General features: G+C 41.0%; 1 protein-coding gene across 2 annotated transcripts; it reads right to left on the reverse strand.

Annotated features, from left to right (window-relative positions):
• On the reverse strand, positions 1-21,002 carry pkp2 (plakophilin 2). 2 transcript variants are annotated; one of them, XM_088347884.1, is made up of 13 exons: positions 20,702-21,002; positions 19,307-19,377; positions 15,684-16,198; positions 13,342-13,474; positions 11,141-11,348; positions 10,881-11,058; positions 9,055-9,172; positions 8,834-8,989; positions 6,725-6,898; positions 5,825-5,978; positions 3,995-4,187; positions 1,086-1,173; positions 1-197 (listed from the first exon to the last, which is right to left on the reverse strand). In XM_088347884.1, the coding sequence occupies exons 1-13, from the start codon at positions 20,895-20,897 to the stop codon at positions 129-131; spliced, it is 2,253 nt and encodes a 750-aa protein (XP_088204010.1). In that variant the 5' UTR covers positions 20,898-21,002; the 3' UTR covers positions 1-128. The 2 variants fall into 2 exon arrangements, with proteins under 2 accessions (XP_088204010.1, XP_088204011.1); XM_088347885.1 differs by lacking the exon at positions 3,995-4,187.
• Between the last annotated feature and the right edge of the window lie 1,379 nt (positions 21,003-22,381).

The following is a 22,381-nucleotide window of genomic DNA, read 5'->3' on the forward strand; positions in this document are numbered from 1 at the left end:
TTTGTTTTGTTATATCTTGTAATAAGGAATCATAAGACGAGATGAGTCTAAGTCAACTACTGAAAAACCGTGTGAACAAACAACAAAAGTCCAGAAGATTTACAAAAAGAATCTTAGGCATCTTCACTTCAATTCTGGATGGAGTTTACGGCCTTTGTGGTCCTTGAGTTGATAAAATCCGATTTCCCGAAGCCACACTGTCGAATACAGAGACATACCGTGTAAGTACAAGTGACACATGGGTAGGTAACCTATGGCTCGCGAACCATATACAACTCTTTTCATGATCACGTATGGCTTCGAGAAAAAAATTGATTACATGCAAATTTTCTTCATGTTGTTCCTAACTTGAGCAATCAGAGCCTATTGAAATGCACGGGAAGCCAAACCACAAAGAAGATCACATTGACACTGTCCAGAAAATATAGGGCACATTTTTAACTACTATTTAAAGTCAACGTGTCACAGCAAAAAAAAAAAAAAAAAAAAAAATTGTTTTGGCAGAACATTCTCTAAATGAAATCTTATTTAATAATTCCGTGTTCACTGTTGAGACACCTTACAATGGATATCCACAGAACAAACTGTAAAAACACGAAAACAGCACCAGGTGCAATTTGATTGGGTAAGCAGTTTGGGATAGGTGGAGCTATGCAAACATGCAAACACTCCCTCCTGTCTCTTGCCCTGCGTCGTTTGCAACGAAAAGTAAGTATCCAGGGATCCTCGTTTGCAGGATTTTGTGACTTTTTCACAAAATAACTGCTTGCACGTTGTTTTGAAACCATTATTTATAGAAAAAAGAAGTTGAGAATGAGCCTCAACGTAATTACGGGAGGGAGACAAGTTTAAAGTGGTATATTTGTTGAAACTCGGGACACAGGCTCTGGCATTATTATTATTTCATACATTTGATCAAATCATCAAATGTCAGGCAGTGAAATAAAACAAAGAATAAGCTTTTGTCTGGCGAGCGGGCTTGTTAGGATATTTTGTGTTACGGCTATTCGAGTCAAAAAGGTTCCTGACCCCTGTCGTAGCTGTTTGTAAAAGAGCTGAATGAAAAAACCTGAACAGCTACTCACCTTCTTGTAGGTGCCATGGAGGTCACTGTGCTTCCACATTGAGTGTAGTAGGAGGCAGGCAGCAATACCTGCTCGACTTGGGCCATAACTAAAAAATAAAGGCATGGAACCTATTAAGTAAATGATTTCAATGGATGTTACAATAAAGAATTGATCGTATGGTTTCTTCGTTTCGAGAAGCAAGCAAGCGCCGAATTATAAAGCCACTTAAAATGTATGCAATTATTTCCAAGGGAGGTTATAAACAGCAAAGAGGAGGACGAGCCAGAGCAGCTGGCGTCTACAAAGGAAAATCAGAGAGGTGCTGACCAAGTGGGAAGAAGTTGCTGCTTTCTTTGAAATGAAAACATATCGAGAAAAAGTTGTCCGGCGGCTCTCTTTAATGATCAAAGCCATCTGCATTTCCATTACATTTTTAAGAAGAGGCAGAGACAATGTTTTTCCAAAAGGCCTTTTGAACATATAATGTTGTGATAGCAGCTAAAAGAGCAAAAGAAAGTGATGAACAAAAACTAAACAAAGTAAAACAACGTGTTTTCAGGATCAATTAAAATTACAATAACTTTCTTTTTAAGTGTGCAATTGGTGCTTACATATAATCAAAAGTTGTATGCAGTCACTCCTCCCGCACTTTTCCTTACGGGCCCTCATAATAATACACTTGCTTTTTTATGCGTTAATAATATCTGATTTATCTTATCACTGTATATTTAAAATGTTTAATATTTGAATGTGTTTTTAGTCATCAGAATGTTACGCTCTTAAGCTATTTAGGTTTCACTTTGATCCTTTTGGCAGGTCTGGAGCAGGCCAATGAATTTTTCATTATTTTATGTCAGTAAAATTTACTTGATACTCAAGCAGTTCGAGCAAGGAGCATGATTCTGGAACAAATTAAGCTCGTGGGTAGAGGTACTTCTGTAGGTCCCTTTTTAAAACAAACAATTTCATAGTATGCATTGAAAAATGACAAATTCAATGTGACTCTTTTTTGTCATTAAATTTGATATGAAAAATAAAAAAGCATGAAAAGTAAAGTGAGAAAATATGGAGCCATCTAAAGAAGAACTTGTAAACTCTGCACAAGGAGGCCAGAACTGGAATTGAACCCTAGACCTCTGCACCGTGAGGCTGAGGCGGTAACGTCTCAACTGCCATTGCGATTTTCTTGTCAAATTAAAATTTTAAGTGGTTAACTGAGTCTATTCAACCTAGAGGTAAGACCTGGCCTAAAAAAAAGTCAGCCCAAACTTACCCAAGTTGTTGGTATACAAACCAGAACCTACCCAAGTCGTTGGTATACAAACCCGAACCTGCTCAAACCCGATGGATTAACTTGATTTGATAAACGAGCCCGAAATAAACCAGAATCTTTAATTTGCCAAAGTAAACACAAAGCTTTAACTTCAGTGCAGTACTGTGCATTTCGGCTGAACTATGCAGCTTAGAGTTTACTTGGGACAGAGTCCCTCAAATCAAGTGTGCACTGCAAGTACAGCGCCTAAATGAACCATTTGCCACCGAAGTGCGCATCTTGGCGACGCGCAGTGAACAAAAGTAAAACTGAAGAAAATGGCACCGATAAGAAAATCAAATTCTGCAGATTACAAGCTGCAAATAGTGAAAGATTTGTCCAAAAAGCAGAAAGAAGGTTGGTAAAAAGCAAGAGGCAGAAGTGACGTCTGACGTGAGGGAGGTGGAAGGAGGAAGCGGCACGTCTTTTACCCCAACACCGAGGAGGAAAATGTATTTGGAATTAGTGATTTGGAGTTGAACTGATAGTTTGGTAAGCATTTTCTTTATCTAAATGATTACTTGGGTAAAAGTAAGTGCATGCTGTGTAGATCCTCCACGAAGGAAAAAAAAGGCGACAAGCCGTTCGCCCCAAATTAATGATTGACATTTTCAGCCCGAACCCGGCCCGAAAATTCCACGTTTGGGTTGACTTCGGGCCCCAAGATTTTACATCTAATTCAACCCATCCATCACATCCATTATCTGCACCGCTTATCCTCAGTAGGGTCGCGGAGGTGCTGGAGCCCATTCCAGCTATCTTCGGGCAGTGGGCAGGGGACACCTTGAACTGGTTGCCAGCCATTCACAGGGCACACAGAGACAGACAACTCATTCGTTCATTCACACCTAGGGACAATTTGGACCGGCCAAATAACCTGACATGCATGTTTTTGAAATGTGGGAGGAAACCGGAGTGTCCAGAGTAAACCCACACAAGCACGGGGTGGACATGCAAACTCCACACAGGAAGGTTCAATCTCATGACCTCAGGGCTGTTCCACACACGCGCTAACCACTGCGCTGCGGTGCTGCCTAATTCAACCCTACTTCCAATAATTACCCTCATAATAACATGATATTTTATTCTAGAAATACATATGAAACTGGTAGCCCTTTGCACTTATTAGTAACAAAAGTAACTCAGTTTCAAAAGGTTGAGAGACCCTGGCGCTAGACTACTAGTGATCTAGACAACATAGGAAAGGGCTTTTGGTTTTATCTCATTATCACACTATTTTTACTCATGGTACCAGAGATAAAGGTTGGAAAACGTTGAATGATTTAATATTGATAAACAGGAAAAGCATGACGAATGACTAGTTGGTGTATCTGATGATGAATCAGACTTTGAAGGACATTAAATACCTCCATTGTAAATTTTATGTTAGTATTGTCTTCATAGTTTATGTTGTCAGTAAATGATTTTAATCATGGCCGCACGTATTCAACATCATTTGTCACTTACAATGCTTCGTTTGAGCTGAGAAAAACTACATATTATGCCGATTTTTAAGTAAAAATGAAGGTGCACATTCTACAAAAGGCATTAGCTAATCACCATGGGTTTCTATCCCTCGCCATACGGCAAATTTGACGGACAGGCACAGACTAACCCGTTGTCCTTCTGGCTGATGTTGCAAATCTTGGGGAGTGCGTCCTGACTCAACATGTTTCGGACGTTTTGCACGCTGCCCTGGCTCAGATTGAGGAGAATGTGACACAAAGATGCCGTCACGTCCGATGGCAGCTCCCTCCCCGTGTCGTCATTGGGCAGGAGCTCCACTACCTCTGGCAATACCTGCTTAACTGGAGAGAGAAAAAAATGCCTCTAATTTTGATCGTAATTTAGGCAGTGGTTCTCAACGTTTTAGAGCAGAGTGAGCCTACAATGGCCTGCGGGCCAAATACTGACCGGCAGGATTTGTAATTAGGCCCGCCTAACAGAAATAGTAGAAAAATCAAAATATAACGACAATATAACATAATAGTATATCGAATATTACGGATATTCTATACGTATTGTGTTCTGCATTCCTTTTCCGTTTTTGTCTCCTGCGCTATAATGATGTTAATTACACATATGTTGTACAGCTTGACAAACTTACATTATAAACGTGCAAAACCTTTTCATTTTTAAGTTAAACAAAAGCCATCATGTCAACCAAAATGTTCTGGACCGACAAAAACAGGCAGAGGAAGATGCTTTCTATCTATTTTTCAAATGTTTGATAATGGAAAAATATATTGTTCCTGTAAAATAGCGAACAAGTCAAGTCATGTTTATTTGTATAGCCTTTAATCACGAGACGTCTCAGAGGGCGTCACAGACCCAAGCTATTGCAAACAACAGAATATTATTACACCATCCCCTGATGTAAAACCTACATGAGGGCCAGGAAATACACAAAAACCTCAGTATGAAGAGACCTTAAGAAGGAACTGCACATGAAATAATCCTCCCTCCATGATGACCAGGGTGCAATGGATGTTGCATTAACGAACAATAAAATTTTAACTAATATGTAAAATAATTAATTGTCTTTCCCTGTGTGCCCTGCGACTGTCTGGCCACCAGTTCAGGGTGTCCCCTGCCCACTGCCCGGAGATGGCTGGGTTGGGCTCCAGCACCCCCGCGACCCTACTGAGGATAAGCGGTGCAGATAATGGATGGATGGATATAAAATAATTAGATTATGACATAAAATAAAACGGATAACCAGGTTGCAATGGATGTAACGTTAACAAACAGCGTTTTCCAAATAAAAAAGATAGATAGATAGATATATGTTTCCTTCTTTATAAGGCTTTTAATATTTTTTTTTTAATTAAAAGCCTTATAAAGAAGGAAACACATATCTATCCAGAATTTCTTGTCTACTACGGTTCTTTCAAGATTTTGGGTGGCCGACCAGAAAGTATATGCAGGTTTCCATAACGTCCACATGATCACAACAAAGTATCAAGTGGAGTAAGGTGGATCATGTCCTCCGTCAAATCAGTTTATTTGTTAAAGAACTATTTGGTCCTGTAAATTGGGTTTGTTCTTTGGTTCGGGTTTTGGATATAGAATAAAGTATTTAATAATAAAAAATAGGAAAGGTTTCTACTTTGTGGCCTTTGCCTTGCAACAAGGGATTACTGTTGTGAAAAAAATGGTCCGCATATCATAGTGTATGATACAATAATGTATTAAAAACATCTCAGGGACTATTGAAAATCTTCTCGCGGGCAATATCTGGCCCCCGACCCTTGACTTTGACATATGTGTCCTATACTAAGAATTATAAACAAATAATATTTTGATACAGAAGATTTTTACACTTACGATATTATGTTGATTATTCCAAAAACGGAAAAATAATGCAAGAAAAATAAAATTATTTTTTGCCCTTAATCCAATAAAAAGATCTCATGACACAACAATCAAGACACACAAAACTGACCGATATCAGAGTGCAGTCCGGAGAAACGAGACAGGTTTTTGATGAGCGACACAGCCGTCCTCTTCACATCCCGCTCACCCCCCTGCAACATTTTCATCACGTGCTGAAGGCCGTTTTCCCGGCGGACGATGGCGTAGGCAATGGCTTCGGTTACCTGGAGGATAACACAAATTTTGATGAGGGGGAAAAAAATGGAGGACTTCGCTAAGACATGTATTAAGGCAGGGGATAGCAAACTATGGGCTGCAGGACAAATGTGGCCCTACAGGCTTTTTAATTCGGTCTGCAGAACGAAAATGGTAAAAATATCATGACAATATCTATCTATCTATCTATCTATCTATCTATCTATCTATCTATATATATTCACAAGACTTCTGAAGGCATTGATTTTAGAATAATGAATTCAATGCCTTTTCAGACTTTTCAAGGACCCGCGGGGACCCTGTAAAAGTAAGATAAAAGCAGATAGGCGTTGTAGGAAAAAAGCATAAGGCCTCTTTGAACTTAGTTCGGCATAGTTAACAAGGTGAGGCGGGAAAAAATATGCATGGGGGAGGCAGTAGCTCAGGAGGTAGAGCGCTCGTCTTAGGATCAATGGATTCCAGTTCGAATCCCGGCTCGTCCGTGTTACATGTCGAAGTGTCCTTGGGTAAGACACTGAACCCCTAATGCCCCCAATAAGCAGGTTAGCGTCTTACATGGCTGCAATACAAGGCCGCTATTGGGAAATGTGGAGCACATTGTAAAGCGCTTTGGGAAGTTATTGACTTGAAAAGCGCTATATAAATGCAGATCATTTCATTTCATCAATAATCATTCCATTACGAAATTGGAAATAGTTTCCTTTACCCACAAGAGGGAGCTAAAACATCCCCTTTCCCTTGAGCAGCCTCTCACCTCTCCAGTACTAGAGGTGATGTTCTGCAGCGCTCCGAGGGCAGCCTCCTGCGTGTGGTGGCGCCCGCTGCGAGCGATGAGCGATAGGTACATGCGCATAGTGATGGAACTCCAGAGCCACTCCATGCCACCAGGGTTGGGCTTCTCCAGGAACGTGCGATCCTGCTGCTCCTCCTGGGTACACAGGGTATATATGATTTTGGCTCTAAAGCGTTTACAAAGGAAGGCATTCCTGTAACATAATTACTTTATTGGGTAATTAGTACTGCAACGCGTTAACAGTGATGGGCGTGTAACTGAATAGTAGTACAGTAATTAGTTACAGCTATTAGTCACCTCATTTAGAAAGTAACTTATTTACCGCACAGATTACTGACACCAAAAAGTAGCGCTTTACTTCGAAAATCAAAAATGACCCGTGTATACTCGCATAGAAGCCAACCCCTAAAACTGCTTTAAAATATCCACATAATAAACGAACGAGAAGAACATGTGTAAACCAACCAGTGGAAGCAGTGAACCTCTCATATTTTTTGGTTTGTGCAATCTCGAGAGTTTGAAAACAAACACTTAGCCTTATACTCCATATCAATTCTGTCCCTAGGCTTTAAACCACTCAAAAATCTCCTTCTCTATTTCTAGGTACTGTCCAAGACGTGGTTTTTGTCTCAAGGCATAGTGTATTGCAACCACCCACAAATAAATGAAAATTCAGCACACGTTTACCATAAATTCTGTGCTTACACTTGCCCCAATGATTTCTGGTTGGGCTTTAAGCCACGCCCCTTATCCTACACTTTGCCTACCTTTCGCTTCTGGTGACACAAAACCAAATGTGGCATATAAGCTAACCCACAGATTTGAGTATATCATTTTATAGTTGTAAATTTTGCTTGGTTACAAGTTAATGTGTAATGGGGAGAATATCTCCATGATGAGAAATTCAGCGCCCTCATACTCCGTGCTTGAGACGACGTCATCCTAACTGTATTCAATTGTACAATACTTTGTATGTAAATATAAACACAGTTACCCTTCAATGGATGATGCTGCTGGTTCGAGGGTTGTATGCAACCAAATGAGTAATCAACAGTTAGAGGACATTATAATAGATGATTTGCAGTTAATTAGTAACGGTATAACGCAGTAACTCACTGTGTAGTAACGACTGCAAAATTACATTTTATTAATAGAGCGTTACAGTAATTGTTAATGAGGATTGCCTTCCAGAAAGGTGTCCCTTTGTAATGCATTAGTCCCAACACTGGATATTAATATTTTTTTGTAACTCAATTGTCGTTACAACGTGGTATTTCTCTGCTCCTTCTTAAAAGCAGATCATGAAATACAGCGTCTTTTGATGGCAGATTATTCCTACTTCACGCACATTGTCACAAACAAATCTCGATATTCCAGCAGCAGTCTCAGTAGGGTGGGTATGTTTATTTTTAAGTTAAAAGTACAACTGAATACACTAATGGGGAGTATGAGAAGGCTGAATTTCTCCTCATAGAGATATTCTACCAACCATTTACTTGCATCAAAGTCAAATTTATAATTATATTGAAATCAGGGGGCAGCTTACTTGCTCATATTTGGCTGTACGTCACCAGTAGCGAACTGTAGGCAGCGTGTGGGGAGGGGTGCGTGGCTTATACAGGAACAACAAACCAACAAATCAATGGGGCAAACGCAAGCACCGAATCAACAGGAAAAGTATGCTGAATTTTGGTCTTTTAAATTGAAGTTTATTTTTGCAATATCCTGGACAGTACCTAGAAATAAAGGAGATCTTAAAGTGTTTTGAAGCCCAGAACAAAATAGATATGGAGTGTCTCAGCTAAATGTTTGTTTGCAAGCTCGTAAGAAACAAGCCAAAAAGAATGAAGGCTTCACTCCTTCCACAGGTTGGTGTACACGTTTTCTTTGTGGCGATTTCAAAGCAGTTTTAGAGGGTCGGCTTCTTGAGAGTATATATGGTAATGTGTAACTAGATAGTTACTTTCGGTCATCTGGGGGGTATCTGAATTACTCTTTTTCAGTAACACGCCCAACACTGATGATGAGGTTTCTCAACCAGTGGCTGTAGTGAAGCTGCATGAAGCTTACCTCTATGATCTTGGCGCTACGCTGAGAAAAACATCCCAATGCCTTTGTCCTGGGTGCCACGTCTTCTTGAGATTGAAGGAGATTTGCAGTGTTCTGATTGGGCAGCTCCAGTTGATAGGACAAATTGTGCAGAATGCACACACAGTTCTCTGTGGACTTTTTCAGATAATAGTAGAATTTAAAATTTGAGTGTGGAAGTGAAGAGCAGCTTTTGATACAACCTTGTCATCTGCCTTGTAGTCAGACACGGTACGTCGGATGTAATAGACCAGAGAGTCAATGAGATTCTCGCATTCTCTCATTGCTCTTCTTCCATCTGGACCAGATGAGCTCAGGTTTCTAGACACAAAAAACTTGAGAATAAGCGGCAGAGGGGATTAGAATTTTCTCATAACACTTAAAAGAAGGAGGAATATTGACTTTTATCCCAGAAAAAGGAGAACCTGTCAGACTAAATGAAAGCAATAATTCAGTACTTAACTTGTTTCCTTGAGCTCAAAATATAATCATATTGCCTTCCAATTCAGGGTTTATGAGTACAATATTTGTATGCCTCTACATTTATTAATACTTGTGTTTAATGAAATGTTTGCAAACAACTATTGGGTTAAAAGTCGCATACATACAACATCCTAAAAATGGCCTCACTTGTCATGAAATGTTCTTATCTTTGATTAAAACAGGGGTCTCCAAACCTTTTCAAGCTAAGCACTATTTTTTCTCACTAATCAGCGCAAAGGGCACCCAGTTTGATATGCATTTCTAAGAATATTTTATCATGTTATTACTATGTTGTTACCATGCTATTACCAGGTTAATTAAAGGAAGTAGGCTTAAAAAGACTCCGTCAACCACTAAAAAATTAAATTTGCTAGAAAATCACAATGACCGAGTCCTGGTGAGCTATTTTCAGGACAGGTTCGTGGGCACCTCAGCTGTCTTTTGGGGTCTCCGACATGGTGCCCGTGGGTGCTTCAGTCAAACTAGTAAGACACTTTAAAAAAAATTGAAATGAAATAATAATGTACCAGACCCTTTACTTTTTTCCTTAGCTTTGAACTAAGCAAAAAAATAATACAGGTTATCAAATGACCCACGGCCAGGTTTCAGCCCGTGTCCCAGTAGTTGGGGACGACTGGCCTACAAACATACAAACCATTATTTATGAAACAAAATGACTGGCAAAATGAGCCTCAACGATCTTAAGGACCTGTGGGAGGGAGACAAGTTTAAAGTGGTATATTTATTCATGTGGGACACAGGCCCTGGCATTATTATTAATTTATAAATTCCACCAAATCATCAAACGTCACACAGTGAAATAAAATGCCGTGAAGAATAAGCTTTTGTCTGGATAGCGGGTTTTTACTGAATTTTGTCTTAAAATATGTGGTGTGGCTCTCTCTCTATTTTCACAATTGCCATGGCGCCCAATTGGCCCCGCCCGTGTGGCACCAGCTTCGTTGACAGATTGGGTTTAAGTCTATTTAAGGTCAGTACTCTCACTCTTATTTTGTCGGTTCGTCAACGAACCTCTGCCCCGCAAGACGTGGGTTTTGACTCTGTCTCGTTTCCTGTTGGTATTTCCTGTCAGGTATTTTTCTTTTTCTTTTGTCTTGTTTGATGTTGGTTTCCAGTTTCGTTCCCGTCTAGTTTGTCCTGTTTAATCACAATACCCTGTTTTGATATAAATCCTGTCTGCCTCATCCTGTCTGGTATCGACCCCATCTGTCTGATATCCGCTCGGGCAATTGGTATCGATCTCGTCGGCCTCTGGCTTTCTGTCATTCTACGCCAGACTGCTGCCTAACGTGCATGACTCTCTATTTCCCGTAAAATAAAAAGCTTGTGTGAGAAACGTCACGCATTTGGGTCCTGATAATGTTCCGTTTCATGACAATTATGGCTCTTGGGATCAAAAAAGTTCCCGAACTCTGCTCTGCACTATCGCGGAAATGCGAAAAACGAGGGATTACTGTATCGGCTACGGTACTTGTATTGTTGACTCTTCATCCCTACTCATCGTTCCTACGCGCAAGAGGCGTACCTGAGGCAGCTGGTAGTGTTGTGGAAAACCTCATCATCAGCAAGTAGTTCGTCTTTAGGGTTCTCCCCTTCCGATATGCCTGAGCTTGGTACCAGGACAGACTGTGTGAGAACTGACAATGCCTCTCTTGAGATGGTTTCCTTCAAGAGGTCGTGAGAAGACAGGTTCCACAGGAGTCCTGAGAGGTTAGACATGTTGTCAGAACACTTTGTTGCTTGCAAAGCCCTGCAGAAATTGTGCAACTTCAGCAGTTATCAAACCTGCAAGCTGTCTTCTAGTCTCTGTATCACGGCTGTTCTTCAACAATTGCAAAATGGTGGCCAGGCCGGCGTGGTCTTTCACCTCCATTTTGTTGTCGCTGCTCTGGTACACTACGTTGCGGAGTGCGCCGGCGGCAGCTCGCTGAACCTCTTCCTCGTCATTGTGAAGAAGCTGCAGGAGTTTCTTGATGCCACGCATAAAATAAACCTGAAAGAGGACAGTAGATGTGACACAAACACACGAACTCAGTGGTCACGACATTACATCATATTAATTAATCATCTCCATACATGTTATTTTATTATTTAGAGATGAAAAATAATCAAAAGGAGAGGTGGGATTTAATATCTTCCATTTTTCACGTTTCACAAAACTAGTAAACGTTCACTTCTTAAGCACTGAACGTATCTTGAGATTACATAAGGAAATGTTCAAATCCATAAAAATATAACCTACCAGCAAAGTATTTCAAAATTGCATTCTATAACATGTCAATTTGAGGTAACATACTGTTTAGCCATAGTTAGAGGTAAACTTACATTGAACTAATAATACAAGTTGTCAAATATTTTATATAGTTATCACATATTTACTCATTTAGTTCTTGTATAGTAACTACGAATGGCAGCCACTCCAGCAGCTCCCGTGTTATTTTCGATTGTTCTCGATTGTTCTCAGCTCAGGGATGCTGCTGGAAATGTGAATTTCCCTTCGGGGATGAACAAAGTATCTATCTATCTATCTATCTATCTATCTATCTATTTTAAAGGAGCTCGATTCATTTTGGCTTCCTCGACAGGCTGCGTGATACGGCTTGAGAAATTTCCAAATAAGGGTGGACCATGAGAGGTGCTATGATCACGTTAATGTTCCTTAAACTTAGTCGATAAAATATTGGAATGAGTGGCACATCGTTGAGGGAGTGTAAATGTGACATCCCGCCTCTCCCACATGCGTAAATCAAGCTTGTGTGTCTGTTGTCTTTGCTGTTCTGGACTGAACAAGCTCAGAAAGTCAAAGACGAGAAATACGGTCTTCAAAATGCATTATCTTGTAAAATAATTGGAATATATATATATATATATATATATATATCTCATCTCATTAGCCGTACCGCTTATCCTCATTAGGGTCGCGGGGGGGCTAGAGCCCATCCCAGCCATCTCCAAGCAGTGGGCAGGGGACACCCTGAACTGGTTGCCAGCCGATCGCAGGGCACACAGGGACAGACAACTCATTTGCTCATTCACATGTAGGGACAATTTGGACCGGCCAATTCACCTGAAATGCATGTTTTTGGAACGTGGGAGGAAACCGGAGTGCCCGGAGGAAACCCACGCAAGCACGGGGAGAACATACAAACTCCGCACAGGAAGTCTGGAGCTGGATTTGAACCCACGACAGGTTCCCATGACATGAACTGTGCCGCATATATATATATATATATATATATATATATATATATATATATATATATATATATATATATATATATATATATATATATATATATATATATATATGGAAACTCTGGTTTCCTCCCACATTCCAAAAACATGCATTTCAGGTGAATTGGCCGGTCCAAATTGTCCCTAGGTGTGAATAAGCGAGTGAGTTGTCTGTCCCTGTGTGCCCTGCGATTGGCTGGCAACCAATTCAGGGTGTCCCCTGCTCACTGCCCGATGATTGCTGGGATGGGCTCCAGCACCCCCGCAACTCTACTGAGGATAAGCGGTGTAGCTAATGAGATGAGATATATACATAGAGAGAGAGAGAGAGAGAGAGAGAGAGAGAGAGAGAGAGAGAGAGAGAGAGAGAGAGAGAGTGAGAGAGAGAGATAATGCAAAAAACATGTACTAGTATCTCCCATTTTGCATGTTTTAGAATTTCGGTATACTTTTAAACAAATGATTGAGCCTGTAAATTGGGTTTGTTCTTTGGCTTAAATGTATAATAGAGTATTTTAAGAATATTTAAATAAAAGTATTTACTTTGTGCATTTTGAATATCACGGGTCCTTTTTGTCACGCAATCCCCGCGAAAAACGAAGAATTACTGTATATTGTATATAGCACCAAAAATAATTCTAGGCCACTGATCAAGCTGAATATCTGAGCTCCCAGGGATGAAGCCTACATTGTGGGGTACCCACACTATCAGTAGGGGATTACTGTAAAAACAAAAGATTAGAGGGTCAAACCATCTTTCTGGCATCTTCACTTTTGAAACACTGCGATTGGATGTGGGCGGCGGCGCGGATCAGCGTCTCCTCGTCCTGCTGAGTCAGCAGGTTGATGGCCTTCTCCAGTGTCATTTCTGGGGGTTTCTCTGACCTTGTGTTTAAAACCAGAAATTAGCTGCTTTATTTGTCAACTATGATACAGTCGTACCTCTTTATACGAACACGTCTAAATATAAAGGTTTCGGTAGACAAATTTTATTTGCAACACAAATCTTGCTTGCTATACGAAGGAAAATACAGTTCACGAGCAGTCCCAGAGGAGACCACTAGAGACCGCTCAAAACCACTTGAAACCGCTCACAGGTCTTGACTGCTCAATAATAATAATAATAATAATTTCCTTGTATTGTCATTCTGTGTAACAATGTACACAGAACGAAATGTCGATTGCACCTGACCCGTTGTAGCGAGCCGATGCAGCCGCAGCCAACAGAGGGCGCCGCCGACCACTTTTTAAGTCTTAGGAATGACTCGGCCGGGGCGCGAACCCGAACCTCCCAGTCTCAAAGCGGGCGCCTTACCATCTAGGCTAATGCCAGCATCAGCTGGTTGCAGTTTGCACAAGCAAACTACTACATGCATAGAAAATTAAAAACTGTGCTGCTATTTTTTGTGTGTACATTAATTTAGTTACAATAACTTTGATTTTAAATATACAGTAAGTGCTTACGGCAGTCTCTTGACCTCATGCCTGACACATTTCGGCAATTGCTCCCCTTATTTATGATTGCAAATCCTGCTTAAACGATAATAAACCTTGCAAACACAAAGCAACACCTACTCAGAGCAAGATAGACTATGTAGAACATCCATCCATCCATTATCTGCACCGCTTATGCTCAGTAGGGTCGCGAAGGTGCTGGAACCCATCCCAGCTATCTTCGGGCAGTGGGCAGGGGACACCCTGAACTGGTTGTCAGTCGCAGGGCACAAAGAGACATACAACTCACTCACTCATTCACACCTAGGATATTTGGACCGGGCAATCAACCTGACATGCATGTTTTTGGAATGTGGGAGGAAACCTGAGTGCCCGGAGGAAACCCACGCAAGCACGGGGAGAACATGCAAACTCCACACAGGAGGTCCGATCTCATGACCTCAGAACTGTGCCGCACACGCGCTAAACACGGCTCCGCCGTGCTGCCCGCTATGTACAATACTTCAACAATATTAGCAATCTACGTTGTCGCCGTCTGTTAGCAGTAACCAAGACGTTCTGGAAAAGAGCCGAAATGGGCCAGACTAGATCTGTCTATCTAAAACGAAAATGTTGTGGTATAAAAACTGTTATACGCGATTAACAAATTGAAATGATAAAAAAAAAAAACGCATAAAATATGGGGCAGACGATCTCCGTGACTGCTCCTTGCACCCGATACCCCCCTTCCTCAGCACCATGCCCACACATTTGTTATGGCAACTACCTTAGTATGGTATGTGCACATAATAAACTCGCATTTTATTTGCTTGATATCATCTTATTTATCTTGTTACTGTATTTTATTATGTTTAATTGGGCAGGGCACCTGTATGATGCGGCAGGGGTAAACCAGTGAAAGCTGAGGGCCCCGCTGTTGAACAGAAGAGTGTGTTGTGTCACCCTGACCCGAGTGACATGGCCGCTTTTTTGTGTCCCTTTTCATCTGGAAGGACGAAAGCATGACCAACTTGGGTGCCGAGGTGCTTAACTTGTTTGGGTGTTTGGGCATTTGGGTTGGCCATGGTCCAAAAAGTTTTGTGCGTGTTTTATGCTACTTTTTCCCTTTTTTTAAATTTTCTTTGTTTTTTATGTGTTTGACTTGCTGTCGGTCACCCCTCTCGAGGGATATGACCAGTGTAGATAGATAGGCTACGTTTTTTTACTTTTTGAATTAGTTTTAGTTATCAGGAAGATGTGTTTAATAGCTATATAGCAGGGGTGGCGAACCCGGTCCTCAAGAGCCGCATGTCCCTCATATTTTCGGAGTTTCTCTGCTCATTTCAGGTGAGTCCAATCACCTGGGTCATTATCACACAGCTAGCTAATAAGCTTAACATTTGCATCACCTGAGTTGGGGAGGAGAAAACTCCAAAACATGCAGGACATGTGGCTCTTGACGACCGGGCTGGCCACCCATACTATATAGGGTTCAAATGGATCCTTTTGGGAGGACAGGAGCAGAACAATTAATTGTAAATGATTTCATATCGGAAATATTTGCTCGTTACCCGAATGGATCAGGCGACGAGCACGACCCTGGGAGTAACTTGGCTCGTAGGAATAGGTACCACCGTACAACAACCAAAAAGGGACTTACTGAATTAGGGTATTGTTGGGTTGGATTTTCTGAAGCTCTTTCCCCCATTTGTCTACCTCTATGCTCCTGCCTGAAGGTGGGTATGTGTTCAGTCTGAGAATCCTTTGTCGTTTTGGCACCAATGGTAAGCCCACACATACTTGGGGGGCGACGACCAGAACTTCACTTTGCTGGAAAGCAGACTCGTTCCGGATCGACTGTTGGCCACGATGGAGAAATGACGCATTTGAAAGATGGCGGAAGTTTCCGTTTGCGGGCGTGGAGACGCTAGTGGGTGCCCGCCACAGGGCTTCCGAAAGGGCGTAGCGCTGATGCGAGCCTGGTGTGCGGCCTAGTAGAGAACAGTTTCTTTGCGAAAGACTTCGGGGGGGGAGGGTAGATGTGCTCAAATGGCATCGGTTGAACTTGAAATGGTCCTGAGCCTTGTTGGGTGTCCTTGGGGGAGACACTTCGACTCTTCTGGATGGCCTCCACACATGTTCACTTTTTGACAAAGAGCAACCAAAGCCATTTGCCTGTAGGGTAAACACAATTGTATTACTATTTAACTTTCTGTTGACCTTCGGTAGGTCCTACAGGTTAAAACAAGGACTAACAAGCTCAGGGCAGTTTCTTACCCAGGGCCATCACCATCTTAAACAAGTGCGCAAAACTGTGGAAAATATATAGCTTGTGACTTATTTGAGATTTTTTGTTGACGCCATTTTTTTGGTCACACTTTTTATCCCCTACTGTTGCGATGCATTATTTAAACTTAAACTAGGCCAATCTCAAAGCACTACGTTGTAACTGTCTGCCCATTTATCCTAACAGTCTTTTATCTTATTTTCTCTTTAAAGTATTTATTCAGAATTTATAATGTTTCCTGTCAGGTTCTGGACGGTTGCCATGGCGCCCAGCTGACACCGCCCCTTGACACCGGCTGACTCGCATTTTCTGATTACTCCTGTGGGTACTTAAACGTGCACTTTTGAACTGCGCTTTGCCAGATTGTTAAAAACTTGTTTATGCATGGTTATACTTGTTGTGCTTGTTGGACTTTGTTGCACTTTGGTGTAACATTCTGAGAGATTCCTGCAAGTTCTGTTTAATTCTGGAAATGCCTAGTTTGTAGTTTCGCCTGTGTTTGACCCGTTTTGTTTTTTTTGGTCTGGTCCGTTTGTGTTTTGGACAACTTTTCTTTCTCAATTGAAGTGTGAGGACGTCTACGCAAATGAGTTCCTACTTCCTGCTTCCGATCCGTTTTGTGACAGTTTCACTACTTTGTCATCAATGACAATGAAAACAATTCAATTCAAATTCAATGTAAAATCATACAAAGTTTGTCATTTTCCAATTAATATTTCACAAGACTGAAATGTTATTTATTGGTCCATTTAAATGCCATGACTTGTTCTCAAATACTGCTCTGAACATTGACAAATGTAATACCACCCAGAGTTACTTGGTCAAAAATATTGGTATCACATTTGATCCTAATGTGTCCTTCCGGTTACACGTTAATAATATTACTAGAACAGCCTTTTTCCCATCTTCGCAACATTGCTATTTTGTCCCTGTGTGATACTGAGATTATAATTCATGCGTTTGTTACCGCCTGTCCTGATTACTGTAATGTGCTACTCTCCAGTCTCCAAAAGTCAAGCATCAACAGCCTGCAGCTGGTACAAAATGCTGCAGCATTTTGATTTTAGCTAAACTGCATTGGCTCCTTGTCAGCTTAAGATCTGATTTTATCATAGAAAATTATGCATGGACTTGCCCTCTCATACCTTTCAGATTTAATTTCCCCCTATTCTCTAACTCTGAGTCTTCGCTTAGAAAATGCTGGTGTACTAGTGATCCCAAGAGCCAAGATCAGCTGGTTCGTTTTTGGAAGGGGAGAACCCTAAAGATGAGCTGGTTCGTTTTCCTGGTGCTGTTTAATGGTCTGCCCTCTAAAATTGTATCTGCAACCTCAGTCGAACTCTTTAAATCTAGGCTTAAAACACACTTAGATTCTATAGCTTATAATGGCCTATTTTTCATGTTGAAAATGTCGGTGTATCAGCGTCGTTATACAGAGACACGAAAGCCTGCGGGAATCGGAGAGGAGGTGGATTCGCTAACACGAGGTGGTGTATCCCTGGGCACAAAGATTTCCATATGCCGCAAGGATGTCGAACTTTTGGACAAGTGTGTGACGTCATCCACTCCGCTTAACCAGCGGAGAGGAGGCGGACTCGCTAACACGAGGTGGTATATCCCTGGACACAAAGATTTCCATCTGCCGCAGGGATGTCGAACTTTTGGACTAGCGTGTGACGTCATCCACTCCGCTACAAGCACCCCTAGGGCATCATGTTAATCTACAACAATGTAGACTGCTGGAAGTGTGAATTTCCCTACGGGGATGAATAAAGTATCTATCTATCTATCTATCTATCATCTATCTATCTAACATCCATTCCAGCCTGGTTATCCTGCCGTCCCTTCTCAAGGTCTCTTCATTTTCCTCATTCTGAGGTTTTGAGTTTTTCCTTGCCCTCATGTAGGTTTTAGATTTAGATTTAGATTTAGATGTAATAATAGTCTGTGGCGTACTATAATAGTCTGCGGTCTGTGCAGCCCTTCGAGACTTCTCGTGATTAAGGGCTATACAAATAAACATGACTTGACTTGATAAAGAAAACCCACCATTTTCACAATTCACAGATTTTTATTTTAGTTTTATAAAATATTTTATCTGATACCCAAGAAGTGTCAATATGACTATGGTAAATTGTTAAGGACTTAAACAAAAAAAATAAGGATTGTTGGATTGTTTCTGGGACCTATTCTATTCTGTTCTGTTAGTCCTTAACCTGGAGTAACGCAGGGGTGGGCAAATTACGTCAGGCTTTTTAATTCAGCTTGCTGAACGCAATCACATAAGTATTGAAACGCAATAGTGAGAAAAAAAAACGAACTACCAAAACCCCCCAAAAAATGTTTTTTTGGTAGTTCTCTTTGGGTTTTTGGTAGTACTTGCCAATTTGTCCTTACTATAAAAATACAACTAAAAATCTTACTAATAAAAACTAAAAAAATACTACATAACTAAATATTTAGTTTGGTTTAAAAACAGGGACCTTATATATATTAATTGGGGTTTTTTTCTGCACCCCTTTAATTTTTTTTTTTTAAAAAGAAAGACACCGTATATCAAATAAAATGTATATTCTGCAACAAAGTCTATAGAAAATTAACTTAAATAATTACAAAAATAAATAAATAAATATAATTAGTCAATGGAAGAATCTAAAAAAAATATTAAATAATATACATAAACAAACAAAATCATATTTTCATTACATAAAAACAAAAAGCTTGGTGTAGTAAATAACCCATTAAAATTTGCCTGTTCTGTTTATTGTTGCCAAATGCTAAATTTATTGCACAGTTGCCATCCTGGAAGCTTCTTAAGGTTTCTTATTTTCCTTGTGCTGAGGTTTTGAGATTTTCCTTTCCAGCATGTTTGTTTGAGATCAGGGGATGGTGTAATTGTGGCCTATGCAGTCCTTTGTGACATCTTGTGATTAAGGGCTATACAAATAAATGGGATTTGACTTGACTTGCTGGCAAAGAAATCAGAGATAACTTACCGTGACATGAGGCCTGATTCCATCTGTAGCTGTAACACTCTTTGTGGCTCTTCTCTGTAAATGGACACCACCTAAAACAAGTCGAGGGAGTTCAGTTTTATGACTTAGTTAAACACTTCTGTAATCACCTTTTCTCGTCACAACTTCCTGAGAAAAACATGAAATCAAGTTATCGAAATGACGAGAAGTGTGACAAGTGTATCTAATATTTCACATAAATAATAGTACCAAAAAAAACTTTAACATTGCAACAATGAGACAAGTGAATGAGTTTTCAAAATCATCAGGGCAGTTCTACAGTAAGTAGTTTTATGCTCATTCATAAAATACCCAAAGTAAAAAAACAAAACGGCCAAAAGGTGCCTCGAACAAAGACACTGTACTTTTATTTCTTTCTCTCTCTCTCTCTGTCTTTTCCACCCCTTTTCTTCCACTCTGTCTCTGTCTCTTTCACTCTCTGTGTCTTTTGAACTTTTTTTGCTCTAACTTCCTTTTTTCCTTTTCTCTCTTTTCTCTTTCTCTCTTCCTACCCTTCACGCTTTCTTTTCTCTTTTCTCTCCTTCTGTTTTTGGATTTCTTTCTTCTGCTCCCTTTCTTTCCCGTTCTCTCACGACTTCTCTTTTCATCCCTTTTGTTTCTCCCTCTCCCTTCCTCTCTCTCTTTTTCTTTGTCCCGCCCTCTGTCTTTTCCCTCCCTCTTTCTCTTATTTCTTTATCTCTCTTTTTCTTTCTCTTTAATCTACAGTACTAGTCCGGCCCCCGACAGAATGTTTGTTCTATCATGTGGCCCCCGGGTTAAAATGAGTATGACACCCCTGTGGTAGATTATTTGTATTTTGTACGGGAAAATACGACGGTTTATACGGGCAAGGAGCCGTGGAGGTTGACAGGTATGGGATCGAGACCAAAATTCCCCGGGAATCGCCCACCCCTAGCTGACTAGTATGCATACTAAGTGTTTAAGCATAAAACAGGATGATGCTAAATCCTATAGTGTATTACACATTTATTAAAAATTCAATATTTGATTCAGTTAAAGCCACCAAATTTGTTGTTGAGCAGACATAAGAGCATAAATAAACCTGTTGGACCAGCAAAATACAATGAGACGTGCGTTCCACTGAAAACATTTAAAAACAGAAAGAAAAAAAACCCTGAAGTCATTGAAAGATCTCGAAACAACGTTAAACCCAGTGATTGTGACTTCCCTTTAAAAAGGAAATTATTTTTTCAAAGCCTCGAGGGTGCGGCTAATGTTTACAGTACGATTGATTGCATTGCCTTGATCTTTGTTTAGTTTTCAACCAAAAGCAAAACTCAAGAGCCTTTATTATCATGTTATGCTTCTTTAAATTTTAGCTTAGTAAGAAATTAAATCATAAGAATAACGTCTTACCGTTGGAAAGGCTCCTCCTCGATTTCCGTGCCAGGGTGAGCTGAACCTGCTGTTGGACGCGCAGGCTCCGATCATTGACATGAAGTCGAGCCGAAGGAAGAGCGCTCGGTTCGGCTGGCAAGGCCAATGTTGTGTCGGTGTCAAGCCGGGTACAAGCCAGCGTTGTTAGGGTAGAGTTGCGGAATAGCTCCTCCATTTTATTTATTGTTCACTATCCTATGGGCATTGTTAACGCAAGTAACAGCAGAGCAGTACCCAGAGGATAGTTTTTGTTTTTTTTAAATCTCGTTTTGTTCTTTTGAAAAGTCTATCCGGTGGACTGTGACGTCATACCAGGCGGAGCCGAATTCACCTGTGGTGTCAAGTGACCCCATTGAGGTCTACATTCAGGTTGAGCGTTTTTTCTGTTATTAACTTTGTTGTCATTTCTATCATAACGCAATATTACGTTGAATATTTTGTTTAAATGATACATATATATATGTATATATATACATACGGGGCAGCACGGCGGGACAGTGGTTAGCGCGTGTGCTGCACAGTTCTGAGGTCATGGATTCAAATCCAGCTACCAAATTTCCTGTGCAGTTTGCATGTTCTCCCCGGGCACTCCGGTTTCCTCCCACATTCCAAAAACATGCATTTCAGGTTAATTGGCCGGTCCAAATTGTGAATAAGCGAGCGAATTTTCTGTCCCTGTGTGCCCTGCGACTGTCTGGCAACCAGTTCAGGGTGTCCCCTGCCCACTGCCCGCAGATGGCTGGGATGGACTCCAGCACCCCTACTGAGGATAAGCGGTGCAGATAATGGATGGGTGGATATATATATATATATATATATATATATATATATATATACATACAAAGAGGGTGTCGAACAGGCGGCCCGCGGGCTGGATCAGGCCCACCAAGGGTTTTAACCCGGTCCGCAAAACAACACCAAGATAAGTACTGTACTGTACGTCAGTGTTCGCTAAAGCCATGGGTTTAGCCAATCAGATTCTGAGTTGGGGGAAATTGGGCATGATGAAGGCTTAAGGTAATGTCAGTGATCAGCCCAACTACGATTATCAAGGGGGCGCTAATCCACCAAAGCGATCATGCCAAGAGCTGTTAAACTTGAAGAGAACGTGCTGCAAGAGGAAATATATTGTTGTGGTTTTATTTAATTGAGTTTTTCTCAACCCACAATGGCTGAAAGAGGAGAAAAAAATCATTTGGACGCAGATTTACTTTCCAAGCCATTTTCAAGACGGACTTTTCGAGAAAAGCTCGACGTATTTGTCCGGTGCAAGCGAGGGTCAGTGATACACGGCTCAACGTGGAGGGATGATGACGAATAAACATGGCGCGGTGGTTGAGTGGTTAGCGTGTCCGCGGCACAGTTCTGGGGTCATGGGATCAAATCCAGCTACCAGCCTACCTGTGCGGAGTTTGCATGTTCTCTCCGTGCTTTCGTGGGTTTCCTCCAGGAACTTCTGTTTCCTCCAGGAACTTCTGTTTCCTCCCACATTCCAAAAACATGCATTTCAGGTGAATTAGCTGGTTCAAATTGTCCCTAGGTATGAATGAGCGAGTGAGTGGTATGTCCCTGTGCGCCCTGCGACTGGCTGGCAACGAGTTCAGGGTGTCCTCTGCACACTGCCGAAAGATAGCTGGGATGGGCTCTAGCACCGCCGCT

This window comes from Urocampus carinirostris, chromosome 11, assembly GCF_059441175.1.
Source record: "Urocampus carinirostris isolate Australia breed hairy pipefish chromosome 11, RoL_Ucar_1.0, whole genome shotgun sequence".
NCBI classification, from domain to species: domain Eukaryota; kingdom Metazoa; phylum Chordata; class Actinopteri; order Syngnathiformes; family Syngnathidae; genus Urocampus; species Urocampus carinirostris.

Excerpts from the sequence above, each read along its gene's own strand:
- pkp2 (XM_088347884.1), bottom strand. The coding sequence starts at position 20,897 with ATGGAGGAGCTATTCCGCAACTCTACCCTAACAACGCTGGCTTGTACC. Across the intron at positions 6,899-8,833 it reads GTAGCGCCAAGATCATAGAG|GAGGAGCAGCAGGATCGCAC; the intron begins GTAAGCTTCATG and ends CTGTGTACCCAG. Across the intron at positions 5,979-6,724 it reads TCACCTCTAGTACTGGAGAG|GTAACCGAAGCCATTGCCTA; the intron begins GTGAGAGGCTGC and ends GTTATCCTCCAG.